This window comes from Psittacula echo (assembly GCF_963264785.1).
Source record: "Psittacula echo genome assembly, chromosome: 2".
In the NCBI taxonomy this organism is placed as follows: Eukaryota; Metazoa; Chordata; class Aves; order Psittaciformes; family Psittacidae; genus Psittacula; species Psittacula echo.
Genome location: NC_137737.1, coordinates 12,788,479 through 12,810,586, shown reverse-complemented (window position 1 = coordinate 12,810,586; position 22,108 = coordinate 12,788,479). Strand labels below are relative to the sequence as shown.

At 41.3% G+C, this 22,108-nt stretch overlaps 2 protein-coding genes across 2 annotated transcripts in view; one reads left to right on the top strand and one right to left on the bottom strand.

Annotated features, from left to right (window-relative positions):
- The window catches only part of POU6F2 (POU class 6 homeobox 2), a 306,861-nt gene that overhangs the window by 202,942 nt on the left and 81,811 nt on the right, over positions 1-22,108 (top strand). The window contains exon 5 of the mRNA XM_080611181.1: positions 9,890-10,191. Coding sequence (XP_080467307.1) covers positions 9,890-10,191 — 302 coding nt within the window. The remainder of the gene's footprint in view (positions 1-9,889; positions 10,192-22,108) is intronic.
- The window catches only part of VPS41 (VPS41 subunit of HOPS complex), a 411,778-nt gene that overhangs the window by 330,912 nt on the left and 58,758 nt on the right, over positions 1-22,108 (bottom strand). The gene's annotated exons all lie outside the window — the stretch shown is intronic.

The window sequence follows — 22,108 nt, the reverse complement described above, 5'->3', positions numbered from 1 at the left end:
GTTGTATATGCAGAGAGCGCCCAACCTTTATCTGATGTCCATTATGAGTCATGGTCATTGTTTTCTGAGTCAGCAGACTGTTGTTTTAAACGTAATTTCTGTGTCATTCATCTGTCGCCTGTCACATCCCTTTGCCTGTGAAATCTTATATCAGGCTCTGTTGGCATTTAGATGATAATTTTTTCTCTGTCAATTAGTTTCTTTCAAAGGACTCCTGCGGATTTTTTCCCCAAGAAATGGAAGGTTATCTTAAGTTCTCATCCATAGGAACGTTCTGGGCTCAGTAGAGCCTGGGAATTCAATCTGTAGGAATACTATGGCAGTCATTTGATTTTCCAGTCCAACAGTATTCTGTTCTCAGACAATCTGCGACCAGTCCTTCTCTTTGTAACTAGAAAGCTACTTTTGTCTGGTATAAAGACTTGATGTTAAGATCCTGGCCCCTGATCTCTGGGAAAGTCATGTTTTCACCAAAAAAACCCTTAAATTGGTAAAATTAGTTTACCAGATCTAGATAATCGCTTGCTTGACACCCAGCCTTTGGCATTCAAATACTTACATTGCCCTCAGACTATGTTATGGTGGGTTTTTAATTGCCTGTCTTTGCATGAGAGTCCCAAGACAACTCCTTGATTGATCCCCCATGTCTTGATGATACCTTGCCTCCAGTTAATGTTGCAGCCATCTGTACAGTATGAGGCCTAAGGTCCCATTTGAGCTGAGGAAGCAAATGGCTTATTAAAGTCTAATTTCTCCAGCTTGTTCTTGCCTTTGGGCATTTTAAATAGGTTAATGCAATTTTTACAATGCACTCAGGGAACTTTACTCACAGAGTGTTGTCATAAACTAAAGGAAAATAGCCCCTAGATTATCTTAAAATGGAAAGTATTCCAAATATGCTTGCCCTGATGCTTAGTCAAGCTCTCTACCTAGAACAACTTTTTCTTCCTTTCATTTTTTTTTTCCTTAAGATTTTAGTGGATTATTGTACATTTAAGGTTGATAAGGGAAAAAATGTCAGATTTATTCCATGCAGTGGATCATTTTTCAGGGAAGCTCCAGTATTCATCAAAATGTGGAGACACCACAGGCACCATATAAATTATGATGGTTTTCTTCTTAATACTTCCTTTTTATTGCCTATATTCTTTAAAGTAAATTTAGTGCTCATGAAAGATGTTGGATATGACAACAGTAGAAAGCAAACCTCTCTGTTTCTCTGCAGAATTGGTACAGAGGAGCTTTGGCAATGCAGGTATCTCCGCATAACCCCATCTGTGTTCTGCAGCTGTAACCTTGAAGGATCACCTTTAGGAAGGAGAAGATGTTTGGTCTCTTTACTTTTCCTATCCTTAGCCTCTCTGCTGAAAGTACAAATAAAGATGTCAATTGATGCCATCCAAAGCTGTCGTCTTTATGATCTTCCTAACAGGTATTGGGAGACCATCAGTTTATCTCCTTGACTGTGTGACAGACTGCTTCCAATGCTGGCTGTCTGTGGGTCTCTGTGTGTGAATACATATCCTATACATCTAATAAATCTTCTATCAGTAGCAAACACTCAAATGCACTATTAAAGTGCAGTGACTTTTGTTCCTTGTATTGACCTAGACTAGATTTGAACCACTGATTGAGAAGATGCTCTGTATCCCATTACTAATCTCTTCAGCCACAAGTCCAAGCCTTCCTTACCCCTCACCCCCAAAGATGATGCTTAACGCAACTCACATTTTTCTCTTGAAAAGAAAATGCAAGCATATGCAAAACCACATTGGGTATCTGGCTCACCTACCACTCATTACCGAGGAGGGAGAGGGTGTAGAGAAGCTTGCGTTAGACTGTTCAGCTTGTAGAAATCTGTTAGAAAGAAAAGAAAGGCATAAACCTCATTAGAAGAGAAACAACAGGGTGGAAGAGAAAAACTGGCCATGTCAGTTCAAACGCGAGCCCAGATGCTTTAGTTAGTTACACTTTTCAGTTTAAGGCAATGCAAATGCATTCTCCATTACTGGGGAAGTGGAATAAAGGCATTAGGCCCTTGAAATGGCAAGAGTCAAGCTCTGTGCTCAGTCAAACAGGAGAAGGTTTAGTGTATGAGTTTCTCCTTTTTAGTCCATTGTACATTGTAGAAGGCACTGAGGAACATCTATGCAATTATGTAAATAAGAGGGTAGAGGATAAAGTGGCACAATATTTTCCAGGCTAGAATTGTTTCTTATTCTCCCTGCCCATTCTTCCTCTTTACACAGAAACAGACATGCACAAAACAGTAATGAAATAAATCAGACATTATGTGAAGCTTATCCACAAGAGCAGATTCTAGATACAAATTGAATCCCTGAACATTAATTTGATCTTCCGCCAAGCACTTCAGAGGTCTGAGTTTATGTTGTGAATGAGAGGTGAAAGAGTCCTAATTTTTTTCATTATATAAACATTTGCAATTTCTTTTACATTTCGTCATTATACGAACATTTGTGGGCTTACTTCTGGTCCTTGCTTTTTGGAGAAATGTGATTAAACTTTAAAATGTATATTTTTATTTAAAATACAGCCAGAGCCATTCCCACACTTAAGTGATAGTGTTAGCCAGAGGCACCGGGCAGTTGATACTACTCTCAGTCAATACAATCAGGATTGGGATTTGCCTTTTCAGTTTTGCCACTGAGAAAGGCCCAGTCGTGGATCTTTCCCTCTGTCATGAATCAGACTACTTCTTTCAGCATGGCTGCATCAGAGATGAATTTTTCCTGTTGCACCGCTCGACAGAGGGGCATTTTAGTTTCATTTCAGATTCCTATGTAAGTAACCAGCAGAGGAACAGAAGATACAAGAAAAATGTGAAAAGACACATTTTATGTAAATACTGTAAATGCACGGCAGCCTTGTGCCTAAGGCATCCCCCAGGAGGAGTCAGGAAGGTGTGTGTTCCTTAGATCATAACTTTCTCCAAATCCAAATGAGGTCTGTGACAGAAGCAGGTGACTGGAGAGATCAGAAAGTTTGTTTTTGCTGCTTCTGGATCATCCATTTGCACCACTTAACTCCATATCTCTTATTCTAATGTAAATGCTCCAATACTGTGGCTAAGTATAATCTGCTTAAAGTAGCATCATAAAACATGAGATGATCCCTTGGGAAGTCTGCCCTGGCACTGTAGCAACCAAGAAATGATAGTTAAAACATAAGTTTGAAGAACCCTTGCTATTGTTTCTTTGTAGATACTAGTTCTTCTTACTGTCCTCCTGGATACCTGGTAGATATTCAACATGTATTTTTGTTTAAGGCAAGTTGAGATGTCACACAGCTTTTGTGGATTTTCCTCTCCGTGTTCCACAGCTTGCATGCATTTTTGGTTAATTATGTCTCTTTTAAGGTGATGTACTTTATGTTGTCTTCTTTAACCACAGAAAGAACTTTCTGCAACTTTTTTACAAGCCTTTTTAATTCTCAAATGCAATTCTGAAAGCAAGTAGGCGCTTCTCGCTTAAATATGTCAAAGTTTTACCCAGCTGTTAGCCAGTAAGTCATAAAAAGATTCCTGTGAGGTAGGCAGTGCATGTTATCTTTTATACATGCAGACATTGCGCTGTTGTACCACCTGAAATTCCATCAGGCTCCAAGCTCTGCAGAAAGTGACAAATGCTAGACAGGTATACGATTTATAATGGATGAGCTATCCAAGCAAGCTCTGGGAGTTGGATTGGATTTGATTGCAAACAATAATATGACACAATCCCTGCTGTGGCTAGTACACACATTGTGAGAGGCAGTGCAATCAGGCAGCAGGAACACTGGACTGCAGGCATGATCCTGAGCCCTAAATCCACCTTTGCAGTACACCTACGGTGTGGCTTTGGGAAAGCCTTTTCTGATCTAACAGCCCTTCTACCAATTTCCCATCTGTTTGTTTAGCAACAGCATGTTAAACAGTCATACCTTACTAAGCCACTTCAATGCAATTTATAGCTCAGCGTGATAGTGGGCTCCGGAGAGAGTTTTTAAAGGAATTATGTGAAAAGACAAGTTATTTAAATAATTCTGTGCAGTTGCTGGCAATGAACTTGGAAACTTTTCCATAAAGTAACTTTTTGCCATCAACAATTTTTTTCACTGAGGGACGACCTTCCATCCCAGCAAGTGAATGGTAGAGATACTGCTATTCCTGCATTGGCCAACATTCAAGTATTAAGCAGTACTGAATGCAAAGGTTTCTACTCCTAGATGGGGAATGAAAAAAAAAATCCCCATATCAAGCTCTTACCTGGAGTGCTGGACATAGCCACAGAATTTACAAGCTTGGTGTTTTCCAGGTCAGCTTCAGACCCCCTGCGTTCACCACACAAGTCAGCTTGCCTGTAGGACTGCACATGCACACGTTGTCAGTGCACAGACATATGTAGGAGGTGGCCATTCAGCATTAGCAGATCACTAGGACCTAACCCTGTAAAATTTTGGGTTAAAGATAAAAGGCTCTTGAGGCGTATTTTCCTCTCTTCTTTCCCTCTTGTCCTGGTTTTAGCTGGAATAGTTATTTTTCTTCCTAGGAGTTGGTGCGGTGCTGTGTTTTGGCTTCAGTCTGAGAACAATGCTGATAACACACTGCTGGTTTTAGCTGTTGCTCAGTAGTGCCTACCCCAATCAAGGACTTTTCAGTCTCTCATGCTCTGCCAATGAGGAGGGGCACAAGAAGCCAGGAGTGTGCAGAGCCAGGACACCTGACCTAAACTGGCCAAAGGGGTATTCCATACCACAGCACATCATACCCAGCATAGAAACTGGGGGGAGTCACCTGGAAGGAACCGATCTCTGCTCAGGTCAGGCTGGGTATTGGTCAGGCGGTCGTGAGCAATTGTGTTGTGCATCACTTGTGTTTCCTGAGTGTTGATTTCTCCTTATTTGTTGTTCACTATTATTAATATTGTTACTGCTGTCATTATTTCTATTATTGCTATATTTTATTTTAGTTATTAAACTGTTTTTATCTCAACCTCTGGGGTTTGCATTCTTCCAATTTTCCTCCCCATCCCAGCCAGCGGGGAGTAAGTGGCTAGGTGGTGCTTAGTTGTCTGGATTCTGTCCCTTGATTGATGTATTGGCAGAAGAAAAAATGCTCAAATCAAAATGCCCACTCAGCAAAGTATTGGTCTTGTGGAAAATGAAAGCTTAATGAAGATTTAATTTTTAAGAATGTAATTCAGCAGCTGATCAAAGGCATGACTTGTTAATGGGACTGAGGCGTATGCCATGAGGATAACTCTTCTAGCAAGTAAATCCCAACACGTGCAACAATGGAATCTTTCTTAAGTAGTTTCAGACATTTAGTAAAGCCACATTTCAGTAAGCATGGATTTTTGTGCAGTGGTTAACAAACAGATCAGTACTGTTTCTGTCTATCTGTTCTTTCGACTCAAATTTTGTAGGGCTAATTATATCACTGGCAACATTGCAACAAAAGCATCCTCAAAGAAACCCATATGCTCTGTGGGGAACACTAATAATTTAATGATTATTAAATATCAGTCTTCTGATTGCTCTGAGCTACATGCACACACACAGAACAAGAAATCTTTTTGCAATATAATGTAACCACCCCGTCATCTGTTTTAGTTTGTCATAACTATTTATTTTGCACTTTTGGCTTCATTACCATTCTCCTCATGTCTTGTATGTCACCATTTTAAGAAGTCCAGGCAATGATGCTTTATCTTAAATATTCTGTCAACAGATACTTTTTGCATCCCATAAGTTCAAACATAAGATCATTGACAAAAATTAGCACTAACCCAATTTTGCACTTTTATGTTATCCGACTCACATGATCCCTCCATCCTATGTTACCTCATGTTATCTCAGATAGATACTTTCAGTATTCTGTTAATTACTGGCCATATTTGGTGTCCCTCAGGGATCGGTGTTGGGACCAGTCTTGTTCAACATCTTTGTCAGTGGCATGAACAGTGGGATTGAGTGCGCCCTCAGCAAATTTGCCGATGACACCAAGCTGTGTGGTTCGGTTGATACGCCAGAGGGAAGGGATGCCATCCAGAGGGACCTCGACACGCTTGTGAGGTGGGCTGATGCCAACCTTATGAAGTTTAACAATGCCAAGTGCAAGGTCCTACACCTGGGTCGGAGCAATCCCAGGCACAGCTACAGGTTGGGCAGAGAAGAGATTCAGAGCAGCCCTGCAGAGAAGGACTTGGGGGTGTTGGTCGATGAGAAAATGAACATGAGCCAGCTTCAGTGTGCGCTCGCAGCCCAAAAAGCCAACCGTATCCTGGGCTGCATCAAAAGGAGCGTGACCAGCAGGTCGAAGGAGGTGATCCTGCCCCTCTACTCTGCTCTCGTGAGACCTCACTTGGAGTATTGTGTGCAGTTCTGGTGTCCTCAACATAAAAAGGACATGGAACTGTTGGAACAAGTCCAGAGGAGGGCCACGAGGATGATCAGGGGACTGGAGCACCTCCCGTATGGAGACAGGCTGAGAAAGTTGGGGCTGTTCAGCCTGGAGAAGAGAAGGCTGCGTGGAGACCTCAGAGCAGCCTGCCAGTATCTGAAGGGGGCCTACAAGGATGCTGGGGATGGACTCTTCATCAGGGACTGTAGTGATAGGACAAGGGGTAATGGGTTCAAACTTAAACAGGAGAAGTTTAGATTGGATATAAGGAAGAAATTCTCTACTTGAGGCTGGTGAGGCACTGGAATGGGCTGCCCAGGGAAGTTGTGAATGCTCCATCCCTGGCGGTGTTCAAGGCCAGGTTGGCTGAGGTCTTGGGTGGCATGGTTTAGTGTGAGGTGTCCCTGCCCATGGCAGGGGGGTTGGAACTAGATGATCTTAAGGTCCTTTCCAACCCTAACTTTTCTATGATTCTATGATTCTATTTTCCCTATTCTAGCTGAAAGATGTACCTCAAGGAGCCAAGCATGTTCTGTGCTCCAAAAATGTTTCAGTAGATGGCTTCCCTTACATCTCAAATGTTTTTGCCTGTCCGTTACCATGTGACCCAGTGCCCTACATACAAATGTATGGCATTCTGGCAAAACCATTCTTCCAAGCCTTGTCCTTTAAGAGTACCCTGTAGGAGAAAAAGGGTTTGAGTACCATTGCAGTAGGAAAAAACCCAACACTATCTAATCTACTACAGAGAAAGGTTTATCTCATACTGTCCACTTGTGAACTTGGGATATAAAAGGACCTCTTGTTCCTGTCTGTGAGCTGTGTGGATTACAAGTTATGCTTCTTGGCAGCAGTAAGGGCTTGTTGGGTTTGAAGGCCTGGTTCTGGTTATCCATGGTTTGTCCAGATTGCTAAACTAGCACAGGTAAGGAAAGGCCTGCACAAGGGTAAAGAGCTGGTCTAGGTCTGTTTCCCTCATAGGAATGGGAAGGGTCTTTCCACTCTGTTGTCCTGTGTTCAGCAGTAGCAGCCATTTTTTCTCCTTCTTAGTAGCTGGTGCAGTGCTGTGTTTTCAATTTTCGGCCTGGGAACAGCGCTGATAACACCGATGTTTTTAGTTGTTCCTCAGTAATGTTTACTCCGATCAAGGACTTTCTCAGTCTCATGCTCTGCCAGGGAGGAGGGGAAGCCGGGAGGAAGCAGAGACAGGACACCTGACCCGAACTAGCCAAAGAGGTATTCCATACCACAGCACATCATACCCACTATATAAAGTGGGGGCAATTACCTTTAAGGGCTGGATCGCTGCTTTGGTCTGGCTGCGTATCAGTTGGTGGGTGGTGAGCGGTTGTATTCTCTTCCTTTTTATTTCCCTTATCATTATTATTATTATTGGTGGTAGCAGTAGTGATTTGTGTTATACCTTAGTTACTGGACTGTTCTTATCTCAAACCGTGGGAGTTACATTCTTTTGATTCTCCTCCCCATCCCTCTGGGAGCAGGGGGAGAAAAGAAGGGGGGGTGAGCAGGCGGCTACATGGTTCTGGGTTGCTGGCTGGACTTAAACCACAACGTCTGTGTACATACCTACAGATAGAACTGGTGAATATTATTGCTTGCCATCTGAGTTGCTTCCTGCTATGGTAAGTATTTTGTCTATGCAATTGCTTTTTTGTATACAAACCTTCTCCGTTCTTAGTTCTCATATTCCTTAGATTATATTTGCATTTAGCTTTGACTCTGGGGTATTTAGGTATGAGTCCTGATTGTGGGATTGATGGGAGTGTACCCTTATTTCTCCAGGCTGATTTCTTTTGCATGGGATACCATGTGTGTTTTTAATCTGATGGTCAGTGTTTTGCGTTGAAACACAAAACTTCCACAGTAACTTTATTGATGGAATATATTGGTGTTACCAGTCCTCCTTCCCTGCGTTATTCAGATCTTTTGCTGAAGTCACATACATATGACTATAATTCTAATAAAGGCATATCTATGGTATGATTCCTGCCTCTGGTTAGAGAAAACATAGAGTAGTTGTGAGTATAAGAATGGATGACCAACAGCTCTTCCTACCAAGCCTTTTGCTTTTCCTTCATACAGCCTTTTCTGGCTTATCCATTCTGCCTCATCTTTCTCTGTTTTATTTTCTTTTTAATTTTGCTTATTCCAGTTTATGGATCATTGATTTCATAAGTTGTACCAAGACCTCAGGTTCATCCCCAGGGCATAGACATCTAGAAAGCTAAAATAGGGCAGTTGGCATGGAAAGAAAGTGGAGATGGCTTGGCTTTATCTGTCAATCCACAAGCAACTTGGTGAGCAGAGGTTCTGGCTATGAAATCTGAATGGCATTTTAGAAGTAATAAATTTGGTTCATTCCCAGGTTACTTTGGCTTTTGCTGATAGAAATTAGAATACAGAATAGTGTTGGCAAAGCAGTATACAGCGTGCAGAATAGTGCAATGACCTTGTAAGCTGTTCCTTGTGGGATCTTACAGCCATCTATCACAGCCCCCAAAATGTTGATTAAAGTGGGTAAGACCAGAGACCCATGTGACTTATTCAGGGCATTACCCCAGAAAGCATCAGGTTCCTGTGATGTTCTGGTTGCTGCTTAAAGCTGTTCTTCCTTACTGACATCCCTGTGGCACACTTCTTGCCTTCCTGAACTTAATGTATGCCCTAGTCAATTTAAGAGTGTCTCTGGGAAATAAAGCTTCCTCCTCTGTGCCAGTAGGTTGATGTGAGCTACCAATTTCCAACACTCAGCTTTGGAGCACATGCTAGCAAAGCACAATAGACCCTTACTATCAAATGTAAGTGAGCAGTGCAAGTGCAGAGGATACCTACCCTATTTCACAAGAGTACTTTATAGCTTTTAGATGTGAATGATACAGAACAGTTCTAATTTCAGACGCACACACATTTTATTGGGTATTTTTGTTACCTATGCATTGCACAAGGAATTTCACAGCTGAATGTTTTCTTTCCTGACACCTGCTGTATGAAGACATGACAAAGCTCTTTTCAGAGCATCCTTTATTTTACAACTATGGTTTTCTCCTCCTTTATTTAACAGCACACAGTTCATGTTATGAGTTCTTGCTATTCTCTGTGCGGTGACGTCCTGTTTACCTCTTCTCTAGGCACGCAAAATTCTCATTGGCTTCACTGGTAAGCTGTCTGAGCACAGGCTGCTGATCAGCTCTGGCACCCATCCTGTGCGCAGAGCTGTAGCCCTTCCAAGGTTTGCCTTACTTGCCTCCAGTGAAGTCCTACTCTCACCACAGAACTGCACTGGCAGAATTACAGGCTGTTATTGATAGGAATGTGTTTCTTTCCTGCAACAGCCTGAAGTCTGAGGCCAGCTGACCTCAGTGGGCAGTATGTCCCACACTGTAAGAGAACCAGAATTTAATCCAGCGTTATCTTTAACACAGTATTACTGAAACCTACATAACTCTCTTTCCTTTCTTCAATTCACAGCTACCTCATCCCTGAATTCCCAGCTTCAACAGCTTCAGCATCTTCAGCAGCTCCAGCACCAACAGCAGCAGCAGCAAAGCCAGCAGCAGCAGCAAAGTCAGCAGGCACAGACTCCACAGCCGCCCCAGCAGACCCAGCAGCCACAGCCACAGCCGTCAGCACCACCACAGCAGAACCAAACACAGTCCCAGAGTCAGAGCCAGCCGCCTCTGGCCTCACAGTCCTCCAGCTCCCCTCAGAAACCCAGCCAGTCACCAGGGCATGGCCTTCCATCTCCTCTTACTTCACCAAACCCATTGCAGGTAGGACGCTGTATACAGATCTCTAAGTCTAACAGGAAATGCACACTCTCTCTCCACTGCAGGGGAAGGCAAGTGAAGGTTATATTTTCTGACCATACAGGCTGAGAAATTCTGCCTCATATTAGTTAATCCTTGCAGATATGCAGAATAGAACAGCTAAAAGACCTGATAAACCAGAAGAGCATAATTAATAATGGTCCTAGTCTGCTGCTTTCTGAAGAGTAAACATCTTTTGCTCTTAAAGTCCATATCATAAACCCTACAGAAAACTATCTGATTTTTGCCAGCATGTGACCTTCTCAAATGGTATTTGCCCAGCAGTCACCCTTTATGGTAACTTACAAGAACTGCAAAGTTAGCTGTTCATTGGTAGGTAATCCTGACTGTTCCTAAAAAAACATAGATCTTCTGCTGGTGGTCATGTGCAAGGGATGGATGGGTTATCCTTCCTCTTCCTCACAATCCAAATGTTTATCCTGCTAAGAATCAAATACTTTTGTGAAGAGTCTCACTATAGACTCCAAAGCTACGAATGCTGTTAATGCCTTTTCTCCACGCTCACTTCAATGATAGGGATGTCTGTTAATAGACCTACAGCTGTGGCACCCACCCTTATGCTGAGCTCTGCCTGTCTTAGAATTCCTGGGCAGAAAGAGGAGAGCTCTGACCCAGTGGTCCTAATTTCTAATACTTTGGTGTTCAACTGCACTTAGAAACCAGCAAAGTCTCTATTCACTTTATTCTCTAAATTTTAAGACCGACTTTAAAGGTTTTCTCCATCCTGATGGTTTGGCTCCATTTCCTGCAGAAATTAAACTGCATTAGCTTATTAATTAAAAAATCCTTTTTCAGACAATTAAGGGAATTGGTTTACAAGAAGCTGTGTTTGCCATGTGGTCAGTTAAGCCTGCATTAATTTAAGCTTCAACTAAATTGCATCAAATCTGATTTTTTAGTGGTTTAGATAATAGACTTAAAAGTCCATAAGAGATGTGTCCTTGCTTTCTGAGCTTTTTCTTATAGTAAAGCATAATGTTTCTAGAGCTTCTTCTGTGTATTGTCTGAAGGGCTACCTGGGCACCACTTAATGCCCAGTCTGTCATGCTAGTGAGTGCTTTGGGACTCTTTAGTATGCAGATTATTGACATACAGGGACAGGAATATTTCCAGAGGAGCTTCTGTTAGATTTTATTGTCTTGGTGCAGCTGTGATGTATGCATGCTGTGTACACTATATGTTGCTGAAACTGCCTGCTGTATATTATGCTTCAAAAGGTGTTCAGTTTTCCAAACAAAGCAAATGCACACATAAATTAGGGTTGGAGTAGGGAGAAAGAGGGATTACGTCAGTCCACATACCTCAAGAGGGTTGTACTAACACTGAATCTGAAGCCTTAGCTCTCATGTGCCCTCTGACCCTAATGTAAATCTCAACTGAATCTGAGTGCTTCCAGTCTCATCTGTGACCTACAGGTACAGGCCAGTAGAAGCACTTTCTACTGTTAGCTCTCCAGGGTCACACCTCACTTGCAGAAGTACAATAAGAGTAAGTAAACCCAGTATTTCCTTGCATGGGAGGTGCCAGTGTCAGTTTTCATGGCACATCTTCAGCACGCTTGTCCTACAGCTTCCCTTCTGAGAGTGGTCTGGATGTGGCAGACTCAACAGAAATGCAAGGAGGGAACCAAGTACTCTGAGGTGGTTTTAGTTCAAACACTATTCCTGTGTCAGAAAAGGGGAAGAGCATCTTCAGTCATAGGCTTGCCAAGCTGCTGAAGAGGGCTTTAAACTGAAGTTGCTAGGGGAAGGGGATTCTCAGTCCATCCCACTCCTACCAGTTTGATGCCAGTGCCGGAAATATATGCCCAGAGCCTGGAGAGGGATCGCAGATCAGCAGGAGAGCATCTCCTTAGACATTAGAAAGAAATTCTTCCCTATGAGGGTGGTGAGACACTGACACAGGTTGCCCAGAGAAGCTGTGGCTATCCCATCCCTGGCAGTGTTCAAGGCCAGGTTGGATGGGGCTCGGAGAAACCTGCTCTAGTGGAAGGTGACCCTGCCTGTGGCAGGGGGTTGAAGCTGGATGAGCTTTAAGGTACCTTCCAACCCAAACCAGGCTGGGATTCTATGAAACCTCTTAGGAACTGGGATTACATTTAACGAAAGACACAAGCATGAGAGGTCTGGCATTTCCCCTGGGCTGAGCTCAGCAGTACTGCTAAGTCAGCTGCGTGACTGGGACACTTTCAGAGCAGCTGTTAAGGAATTAGAAGTCATTAGCTGTCAGCTCTGGCTCAGCATTAAAGAGTCACTAAGAAATTGGAGAATAAGTATTTTTAACATTCTTTCCTCTCTGATCCTCACCATTTAAATAGCCATGAATAGCCATGACAGAGCCTTCAGTGACATGGTTTAGTGTGAGGTGTCCCTGCCCATGGCAGGGGGGTTGGAACTAGATGATCTTAAGGTCCTTTCCAACCCTAACTATTCTATGATTCTATGAGGCCCCGAAGTTTGTTGACAGATACAAATGCACCATGTGCTGACATCCAGAAGAGAAGCCACAATTTAACACGGTATTTCAGGCCTCACCTTAGCAGTGTGTGTAGGGCCATTAGTTTGGCCTCCTAGCCTTTTCTGCAATATTTCTACAGCAAGTATAATATTTCTCAAGCTTCCCAAAGAAATACTAAAGAACTTGAAACATGCTCTGTCATATTGCAGAGAATGGTGAGATTCTTTATATGCAAACCAGTGAGACTCAGAAACATTTCCAGAGGAGCTGCTGTTGCACTTTATATATGGTTGAAGGATGTGTTCAGGTACTTTACTAAAGCAGAGCGGTGGTAAGATCCCCTCTGTGAAATTTCTCTTTCCATTGTAAATCCTGCAAAGGAAAGCTGTTTTGCCCCTATACATCTGGTTTCAAGACTGGATCTGAAATATGGTTTTTTTCTACACAAAAATATAAAAACTAAAACACTAAAAAAAGGAGGGAGCACACATTTGGCAGCGGGTCATAGAGCCAGTTCATAATAGCTGCTTTAAATGTGGAGTTTTTAAATGTCTAATGCTTTGACTTAAAAATCGACCTAGAACAAAATTCAGCAATATTATGGCCTCTAAGGTAATGTGCTTTATGAACTAGAATGAAATGGGTTTTGTTTGAAGAATATTAAGGGAATAAAGATCAACTAAGTTAAAGTTTGACAGCTTAAATTTCATTTCTGAATTCTTGATTTCTTCATGTGGGCTTTATCTTCTTACATTATTCAGGATCTGTCTGAAAGATATTAGTTTAGAACAATGCAACCTCAAAAAATTGTCATGGAAAGTCAGTAATTCAGGAGGATGATTGTGTTTGTTTCAAAAAACTCTGAAGGATAACAGCAATTACATCTGAAAATGTACAGATGCTGTCATGTCCTTCAGAAGGCAAATTAAATGAAAGCGACTTGCTTAGGTCTACCTGGGTGAGGTACTTGTGCTGGCTGATCAGGAATTAATAATACCTGTGCAGCATACACCAGCTAAAAGTCGCAGAATGATTCCTGACAGATTGTTCTGCAATACTCGGCTCTAATTTTATCCCTATGCTTTACTCAGTTCAGTGGGCTGAATTGTAGCTACAAAACTATTATGTTTAGGAAGTCTTTTAATGGTTGCGGAGAAAGATGAAAAGCCTCACTTTAGGTTCCAGGGCCTGGGTTCTGTTCTCACATTAGTAATGATGCTCCAGATTTACACTGGTAAAAGCAAACCTCTGCAGAACCAGGGTCATTGCTGACCTGCAAAAGGTGACAAGCCAGGGGAAAATTTTCCAAAGCAGAGTTGTGTTTCAGGAGGTGGTAGGTCAGGTAGATGATGATATTTCATCCCTTCATTTTAGAATGGTAACATTCCTGATACAGATAATCGTAGTCTGATTTTTACTTCCATTGTGTCAATGGACTGAGACAAAGGAATCCAGAGGTGAAAGACATGTTGTAAACCGGGCACTTTAAACCCTTTACTTCTGGGAAAATGCACTTCTCCTGTGAATGTTTAATGTTATTACAGGGCAAACTATATGGGTTCTTGAATGGTCAGCATGTTGCAACTTCAAAGCATGGTTGCCACCACTTACGGAGTTTCCATCCAATTAAATTTCTGGAGCTATAATATCATGATTATATGCTGTATAAAATCAGATGAGCCAAGTACTAAGTAGCCAATTATTCTGCTTGACTACCAGAATAAGGCGCTTTTTATCAGCAACATATATTTAACTGGCTCCAAATACAAGTTAGCTTCTGGTGCTGGCACTGACTGTATTTTTTAGCAGTATGGATAAGAAGAATGTACCCACAGCCAGATCTATAAAGGGAGAGCTACACTATAGCGTAGAATTCTATAGAAGAATTCCCAATGATTTCTACTGTTCTGTTCATGTGTGAATAGACAAACAGGAAATCCCCCAGGGATTGCCCCACTGTAAAATTATTCTGGCCGTTTTCAGAACTCTTTCCTAAAGCACCTTTTTGTCACAGAAGCCTGCCTACAGTAACTGCAGCTGGCGGAAGATGATGAAGAGAAAAAAATAATAATAAAAGGAGGGAAGAAGGGAAGTGAGGAGATGACAACAGCAGAAAAATCTTCCAAGTAATAGCAAACTCCAGGATAGCAAAACCAGAACCTCCTTCAGATTAATTTTTCATACTAATCTTAAATAATGTATTTGGAACCTCAACACTTTCATAACAAAGGAGAAAAGAAAAGCAGAAAGGCTGAAACACTCAGCTGTAAATGAGCGAGAATGTGTACACAGATGCCTGAGGCTCCAACAGTCACAAAGTCACAAAACCAAAACCACCCTTTCCCTTCCCGCCCCCCTCATTCACTGGTTAGCTTCTCATTAAGAAAAATTCTGCCTTACAGAAATCTCAGTGTTTACTGACCCTTTGATAAATTTACATATATTTAAGATACAGAAGAAACAGCCAAGTCTCTGTTGGTTTGAGAAAGGCATGTGGGATAAGCTTACAAGGACTACAGTCATGGGCTGTCTTTATGTCTGTGTTCACAGCCAAGACCTGCTGTATTTTTCTCATGCTTACTGAATCATGAGATCAAAAAAACTTGATCAAGACTGTGACACCAGAAGTACCACTGAGGAGGATTCTTGTTTTGCTAAAATCATCCAGCCTTCTTCCTGTATATAACACTGTGCAATGTCTGACTGTCTGAATCTATTCCCAAGTTACTTGGTAATGTTTGACAAAGAAATCTTTTATAAATGGTGAACAAATGCTGTGCTTTGGATCCATTTTCCAGAATTTCCTAATTTTTGGTATCAATAGGGATTGAGATATTGCACATCGCAAGGCAACAAGTGATATAGACATGTACAGTGGACATTTATTCTTGCCCATCACCTGCTTAGTGAGAGCCTGTTGAAGTGCTGATCTTAGGTGGGTTTCCAGGAGATATGGGCAAGACCTAAGTATCAGCTCTAAACTAATAGCATGGAAACTCCCCTGCAGTCAGCTGAAGTGAGTTGAGCTCGGTGAACTCTTGAGAACATTTTGCATATTTCATCCCCTGCTCATTTCAGACAGATTTAAACATGGTTTTCTGTGGACAGTTTTGGATTTCTGAGTAGTCTTACAGTATTTTAATGATTTTTGTGGGTTGAGAAAGATGATTGCATGAGTGGAAGAGGGAGGTACTTGTGTGAAAATTTCCACTACCTAGAAAGTCAAGGTCATACTGATATACCACACACACACGTGCCTACTACCCACTGCAAATGCTGTTGTGATTCCTCTCCTCTTGTGTTTATGCTACTTTTGCCAGCGCAGTAGTTCTGTGAACCACACAGGCATTACTGTTCACAAACTTGAGCCCTGCTTGAGAAATTATTGGCTTTGAGTTTCAGTGCATCCAGTGCCTTCTTTCTTCTCTCACCCCTTCTGCATCTGCCACCAGTTAGGCCACTCTGATGTGGCAGTGCAGCAATTTGTCAAAGATGGACAGCCGGGTGTCTCTGCACTGTGCTGTACCATGCTCCCTGGTTCAGGTGCACAGTGCAGAGACATGCCAGCTGGTTTCCTGGCTCGGCTTATTTGAGGACTTCCGCTCTTCGTGTGTACCTGGGTAGGCATAGGCATCATTTCCACAGAAAGGCAAGTTTCAGTGAGGTGCAGGACTGCATCCGTCCACAGGACCAAGTAGAGTTTCAGACGTCCTCAGATGTCTTCTCCCAGAAGCTCACTGTTTTTTGGGGTTTTTGAGGCCTTGGGACTTCATACTGTAAAGCTGTTGAATACTGCATTTAAACAAAGCAAAGAGATGTTTAAGGGTTCTCAAAAAGACTTTATAAGCAAGTCTCTTCATTCCCTGAGGAAACCTTCTCTCAGTTGGAGCACTGTCTGCCTGGCCCATCCAGATATACTCTGCAGGTGTTGCTATTTTCAGAAGCACAAGGAGTACTGGTGTCTGACTCACATTTAAAGCAAAGGAAATTAATCTTCCAGCAAAACAACTGGCATTATTAGCACCCAAGGGGCAGAAGCTGAGGCTAATATAGGAAACCATTTGCTAGAGAATTCTCTGAAGGAGAGGAAAGTGGAGCTGTTTGCCCAGCAAGCTCTGGCTTCTGAAATGGGAGCATTTAATAAACTCCCTAAAGCAACCTAAGTATTTAATAAATGGGGAAATAAATAAATAATATCCTCCCAGGATAAATTTGGGAAAGGATCCATATCCCATAAGGTCTTTTATTTCCAGAGCCTCCCTAGGCAGAGAGGAGGACCCTTGGGGATCTTAGGAACAGGAAAAATTGACACAGCCCCTCAGACACTGTTTAAAAGCCAATGGATCTATTTTGCTAGCATTCATTCCTCTTAATTTCTCTTTTCCCTCATATTTCTAAAAAATAGGGATAAAAAAAAATCTGCCAAAGCATGACTTTATTTTTCCCTATTTTTCATACCACTCACACCTTTAATAAAGCCAAAAAAATGCAAGTCACCACAGGTTTCTAGTTCTGTGAGACAAAGAAATTCTTCTGTTTGCAAGCAAGTGGACCAAGTGAACCCAGAGAACCTAGTGGGCTCACTGAATGTGATTGAGGAGCTATATTACGGAAGGGTATAGCCTTGATGTTATGTTGTTATAGGCTGCTTGTACAAATAGCACCTGAAGGAGGCTGATCAGCTTCCAGGTACTGCCTCAGAAGGAAAAAAATTAAAAAGGGGAGGAAAAAAGGCCACTCCAGCCTGTGTTTTAAAGTTTCAAATTAAGCCTTTTTCAGCTGTATTGCTGAGATCTATCCGAGTGTCCACTTGTGTGTCTGTTTTAGCAGATGCAGTTTAGGGCAGGTGTTTAAAAAATACTACTACTTTCTCTTTTTTATTGATAGCCAGACTGTTTTGAGAGAGTGACTAAGCACAGGCCTGGAGATTATGAAATTTGCTTAAGTGTTAATGGGTTGATTGCTGAGTTACAGCCTGCCGTCTTTACTGGAAATTGATTGACTGGTGCTGCAGGTCTTCACACTTGACGCTCGGATTTGACTCGAAAATTCTGCCAAGTCTTTTACTCTGAAATTTATCTTAATTAGATCTGAAAGACCTGCCACAGCAGAATAGTCACACCGATTAAAATGAAAAACAGGAGAAATTACTGATCAAATTAATCATAATGTCGGGTTACAGCTGTAGGTCTGATGTAATTTGCCACTCCAGTGAGTTACATCGGCCCAGGCAGAGGAAAGAGAGCTGGTTTTACGCTGATCCGTAACACCAGGCAGCTTCGGGCAGCCCATCAGGACGTTTATCCCATTCATTCTCTTGGCTTATTCTGACCTTAGCGCTGCAACTAGAAACAAATTAGGGAAAAAGAAAAAAATATCCTTTTATCCAAGGGGGTTGCACTGGATACATGAGCTTTCCATATCCTTCTTGTGTCGTTTTTCCCCTTTCTCCAGCAACCTTCTGCTTTTGTTTAAGGTAACCAACAATTAATTATGTGGAAAATGGAAAATTAAAAAGTCAGAGGTTACCACTTTAGGTACAAGTCAGAAAATGTGTATTTCTAAGAGCTTCTAGTGGGTTAGGATATGAGGAAATGAGCATCATTTAAGCCAGTGGGTACATTGCAGCACATGAGAAGCATGTCCGATAGGTAGCAAATAACAGATTTGATATCTTACAGATGTGATGATCCTAAAAATAATTTGTACATTGTGTACTGTAATATGGTACATTCTGCTATAACTGTTTTTAAAAAAGAATAAAAGTCACTGGTAGAATCCATGTTACAAGGAGATAGGTTGTGGGTCTTCAGAGATCCCACCATAAAGAAGTCTTCTGCAGGCTTCCTACTAGTAGTCTGACCAGCAAGATTTGAAAGATTTTCAGGACAGCGTGTCTTGTAGCACCACTGCACTTTTTGCTCCTGATCCAGGACAAAGTCAAGAAATGAAAGTATTTGCCACCAGCTGGGAAAGGAAATGAAGTAAATGAAAGAGAAGAAAACAGATGAACACTTTCAGCCTCAGAAATTGTCTTACCCTTGAAGTACACCCACTTTTGATTTTGATACTATACTACCTTAAACTGATCAGGAATTTTCTAAGTGATTTTTCCTCTCCAGCAATGATGTAACTCCATAAAGTTGGGTTCCCCTCTGCCCAAAATTTCATTTTTATTTTCTATTTTAGGCCTGGGAAATGGAAAGAACTGAAGATGGCTTTTGTTTAAAATCTGCTTCAGTTGTATATCAACAGTTTATTACATTAAATTGCCTAAAACATAGTGAATTAACAAAAGAAATCAAACCAGTTTTATTCATAGTGATGATGTGAAATCTGCTGAAATACTTCATCATTTTCACGTGCAAGTTTTTATTTGCTGAAACATTTCAATATTCCATAGTTCATCTGCATTTTCAACAGAAATTACATCTTAAATTGGGAAAAAATTACATCTTAGATTAGGACAGGAATTACATCTTTGTCAGGAATTACATCAATTAGGACAGTAATTACATTAAATTACATCTTAAATTAGGACAAGAATTTGATTTATTTCTTATAGCTTAGACATGACCAAATATCCTGTGAGGATTCCAGTTGGAGAACCAACCTGTTCTCTAGAAGAGATTGGAAGGCAAAGCTGAGTTTTGAGAAGAGAAAAACTGATGTATGAAAATAGCATATCCTATGTTGCTGGGATTATCCTTTGACTTAAAGGAATGGTGATGGTACAATTTGGTTCTTAAAGGAGCTGAGAATCTTTAAAGCAGCAATCGCTGCTACAGTAGCTTTGTACACCTGTTAAGAAATATTTCCATGCTTGCAGCAAGCACCAGGGAAGCCATCAGACCTGGAGGATTCTCGTCTCTTTGCAAAAATACAGATGCTAGAAAGAAAACCCTAAAATATGGGCCCAGTCACAGTACAGAGCAGTACTTTGTGGTAGGGATGGCCAGTAAACTGATATCAGAAGCTTATTCTGAATGAATATGATAGCAAGTGATATTAAAATTGCTAGTTGCTAATGCTTTTGTGATTTTCACCGTAGTAACCTTATAATCCCATTTTCAACCTGCTGGATAGGTAACCTCAGCTGGAGTGCTGTCTCTGTCTCTTCTTGCTCTCCTCCCAGTTTGGGCAGTGCTGTGCTTGTTGAACTGATGGCTTCATCTGGAACAGGACAGGAGGTGGTAGAGGGTTGATCTCCTCTTGACGTTTCCCGGGAGATGGTTGACACCTTGCAGAGTGCCAAGCAGAGCTGCCAGTGTGGGTGCTCTATGGGCTGTGGGGCAGATGGTGAGGATTAAGGATGTACTGGGATCAAGGTCCAGGAGGAAGCAGTCTCATTCCCAGGATTCATCTGAGGATGCAGCTTCCATCAGTATTGAATTCCTCAAGGACAGGGATTGATTTTAGGCAGGAAAAGGAAAATCTTGTGAGGAAGAGAGGGGAGAAAAACAATGTCTTTGTTATTCACAGTGCCTTTATTCCTACTGACCTTTTCCGCTAGGATAGAGAGACAGAAAATGAGATTGGCATTGTGAAAGGCTGAACTTGTATCACTGATCACCACTCTAGAATGAGATGCTGTGTGCATTTCCATCCTACCTCTGTCCGCAACTTTACACTTTATAACGAGACCTAACAGTACTACTAGGGAAGTTGGCAGAAGGTTTCTCATAGCTCTCAAGTCAGACAGGAGCAAGCTTAGTATGCCATTAGGAAGGTTTCCCCCTCTTCTCCCTCCCCAACTTTATAGAATTACAGCTTCCTTGGGTTTTTTTTTAACTGTCTTCTGACTATGAAGCATGTTCTCTGTGCAATCAAAATGTGTCTGACAGAATTTTCAGTTCTTGTAAAACAAATATAAAAATAAACAAACTTGAGAAAACCAAGCCATTCTAAAATTCCTTGATGTTTTCCCCATAGACATTCAAAGAGTATGTCTAGGGGGAAATCACCGGTACTTCAAATGTACAAGCAAGTATAGAGATAACATACGTCAGTCTTGTAGACCCAAACTTGGCAGTCCATGCTCTCATGAGTGAAGACTGCAGGGAAGGGAGGGGAGGGAGTGCTACTGCCACGTACCATCTGCATATTTAGCTCTAATCTCATTATCAAGTTATGCCTTTGCTTACTTGAATTCACCTTTGAATAGTTCATTTGCATCAGGAAGCGAAGTGCTCTAGGAAGTGGGCTGTTGGAGTCAGGAGCACCAGACTGCAGTCCCAGCACTGTCACTGTCTGGCATGTCACTTGTCTTTCTGTTCTTTTGTTGATTCTCCCACCATTGTTTGATCTCTTTAGACTGCGAACTTTTACAGGTTTTTGGTATAATGCAATGAGGCCTTGATCTTGCATTGGGCTTCTAGGTACTGCTGTAACACTAATACTACAAAAGCAAGGAATATTGAAAAGAGGAAGATGCGTAGCCCCCGTCACTCTCTTGCTGAATTCAGAGCAGTGTTGCTGTTGACTTCAGAGGACACAGGCTTGGTATCCATTTTGTTTTCAAGCATATTGAATATTTTGAAGTTCTGTCAGCTGCTCAGTGTGCTGTCAAATGCACTAATGAAAGGTTTTCCTAAAGTTAATTTTCCTACTCGTAATACAATAACCAAATTTGCTTTAACACTTGAAAAAATCCATCCATACTAAAGAGAATCAGTTGCTTAATCCTAAAATTAAAGGTTATTGCATGCAAGAGAAAATAATTACATGCTCAAAGTATGGAAAAAAGAAAACTTTTTTAATATGTAGGTATTTGTATAATTAAAGACTAATCAAGCATGAAGGCTGCTGACTAAACCAGAAAATGAGATTGTTGGCAAGCAATATTGTAATGTAAATGCCATTTTTGTTTAAGTACTAAAGAGCTGGAGGAATGATATCCTGAACAGATTAAAAGCAAACAGCATTGATAATAAATATTTATCAGATTTCAAATGCAACACACAGAGATTTTTATATTTTACATGCAAAATATATTGGCATTGAAATATTCAGTCACTTTTCAAAGGTTTGTTCACATCTTCACTTTAAAATGTTGAAAAGCAAGCGCTCACTAGTAAGAGAAACAGCTTTAGAACTCAGTCTTAACCTGTAGCAACATCAGTAATCTGTAGGCAATGGAAAACAGCTGAGAGTTGCTACGTACTTAACTACAAGTGCAGAAGATCAACTCCTGAGGCTGGAGAGTCAGAATTTTAATGGTCCTTATGTGTGTTTTCTCTTTCTTTTCTTCTCAAATGTTCACATTAATTTTTCAAAAAGAGAGAAAATCTTCTCAAACTTAATCCATGCCATGAAACAAATGCATAGTAAAGTATTTATGGAGGGCTTATGTATATATACAGAAATTATTCCACTGTAACATTTTGTTGTAGAGGACTGATTT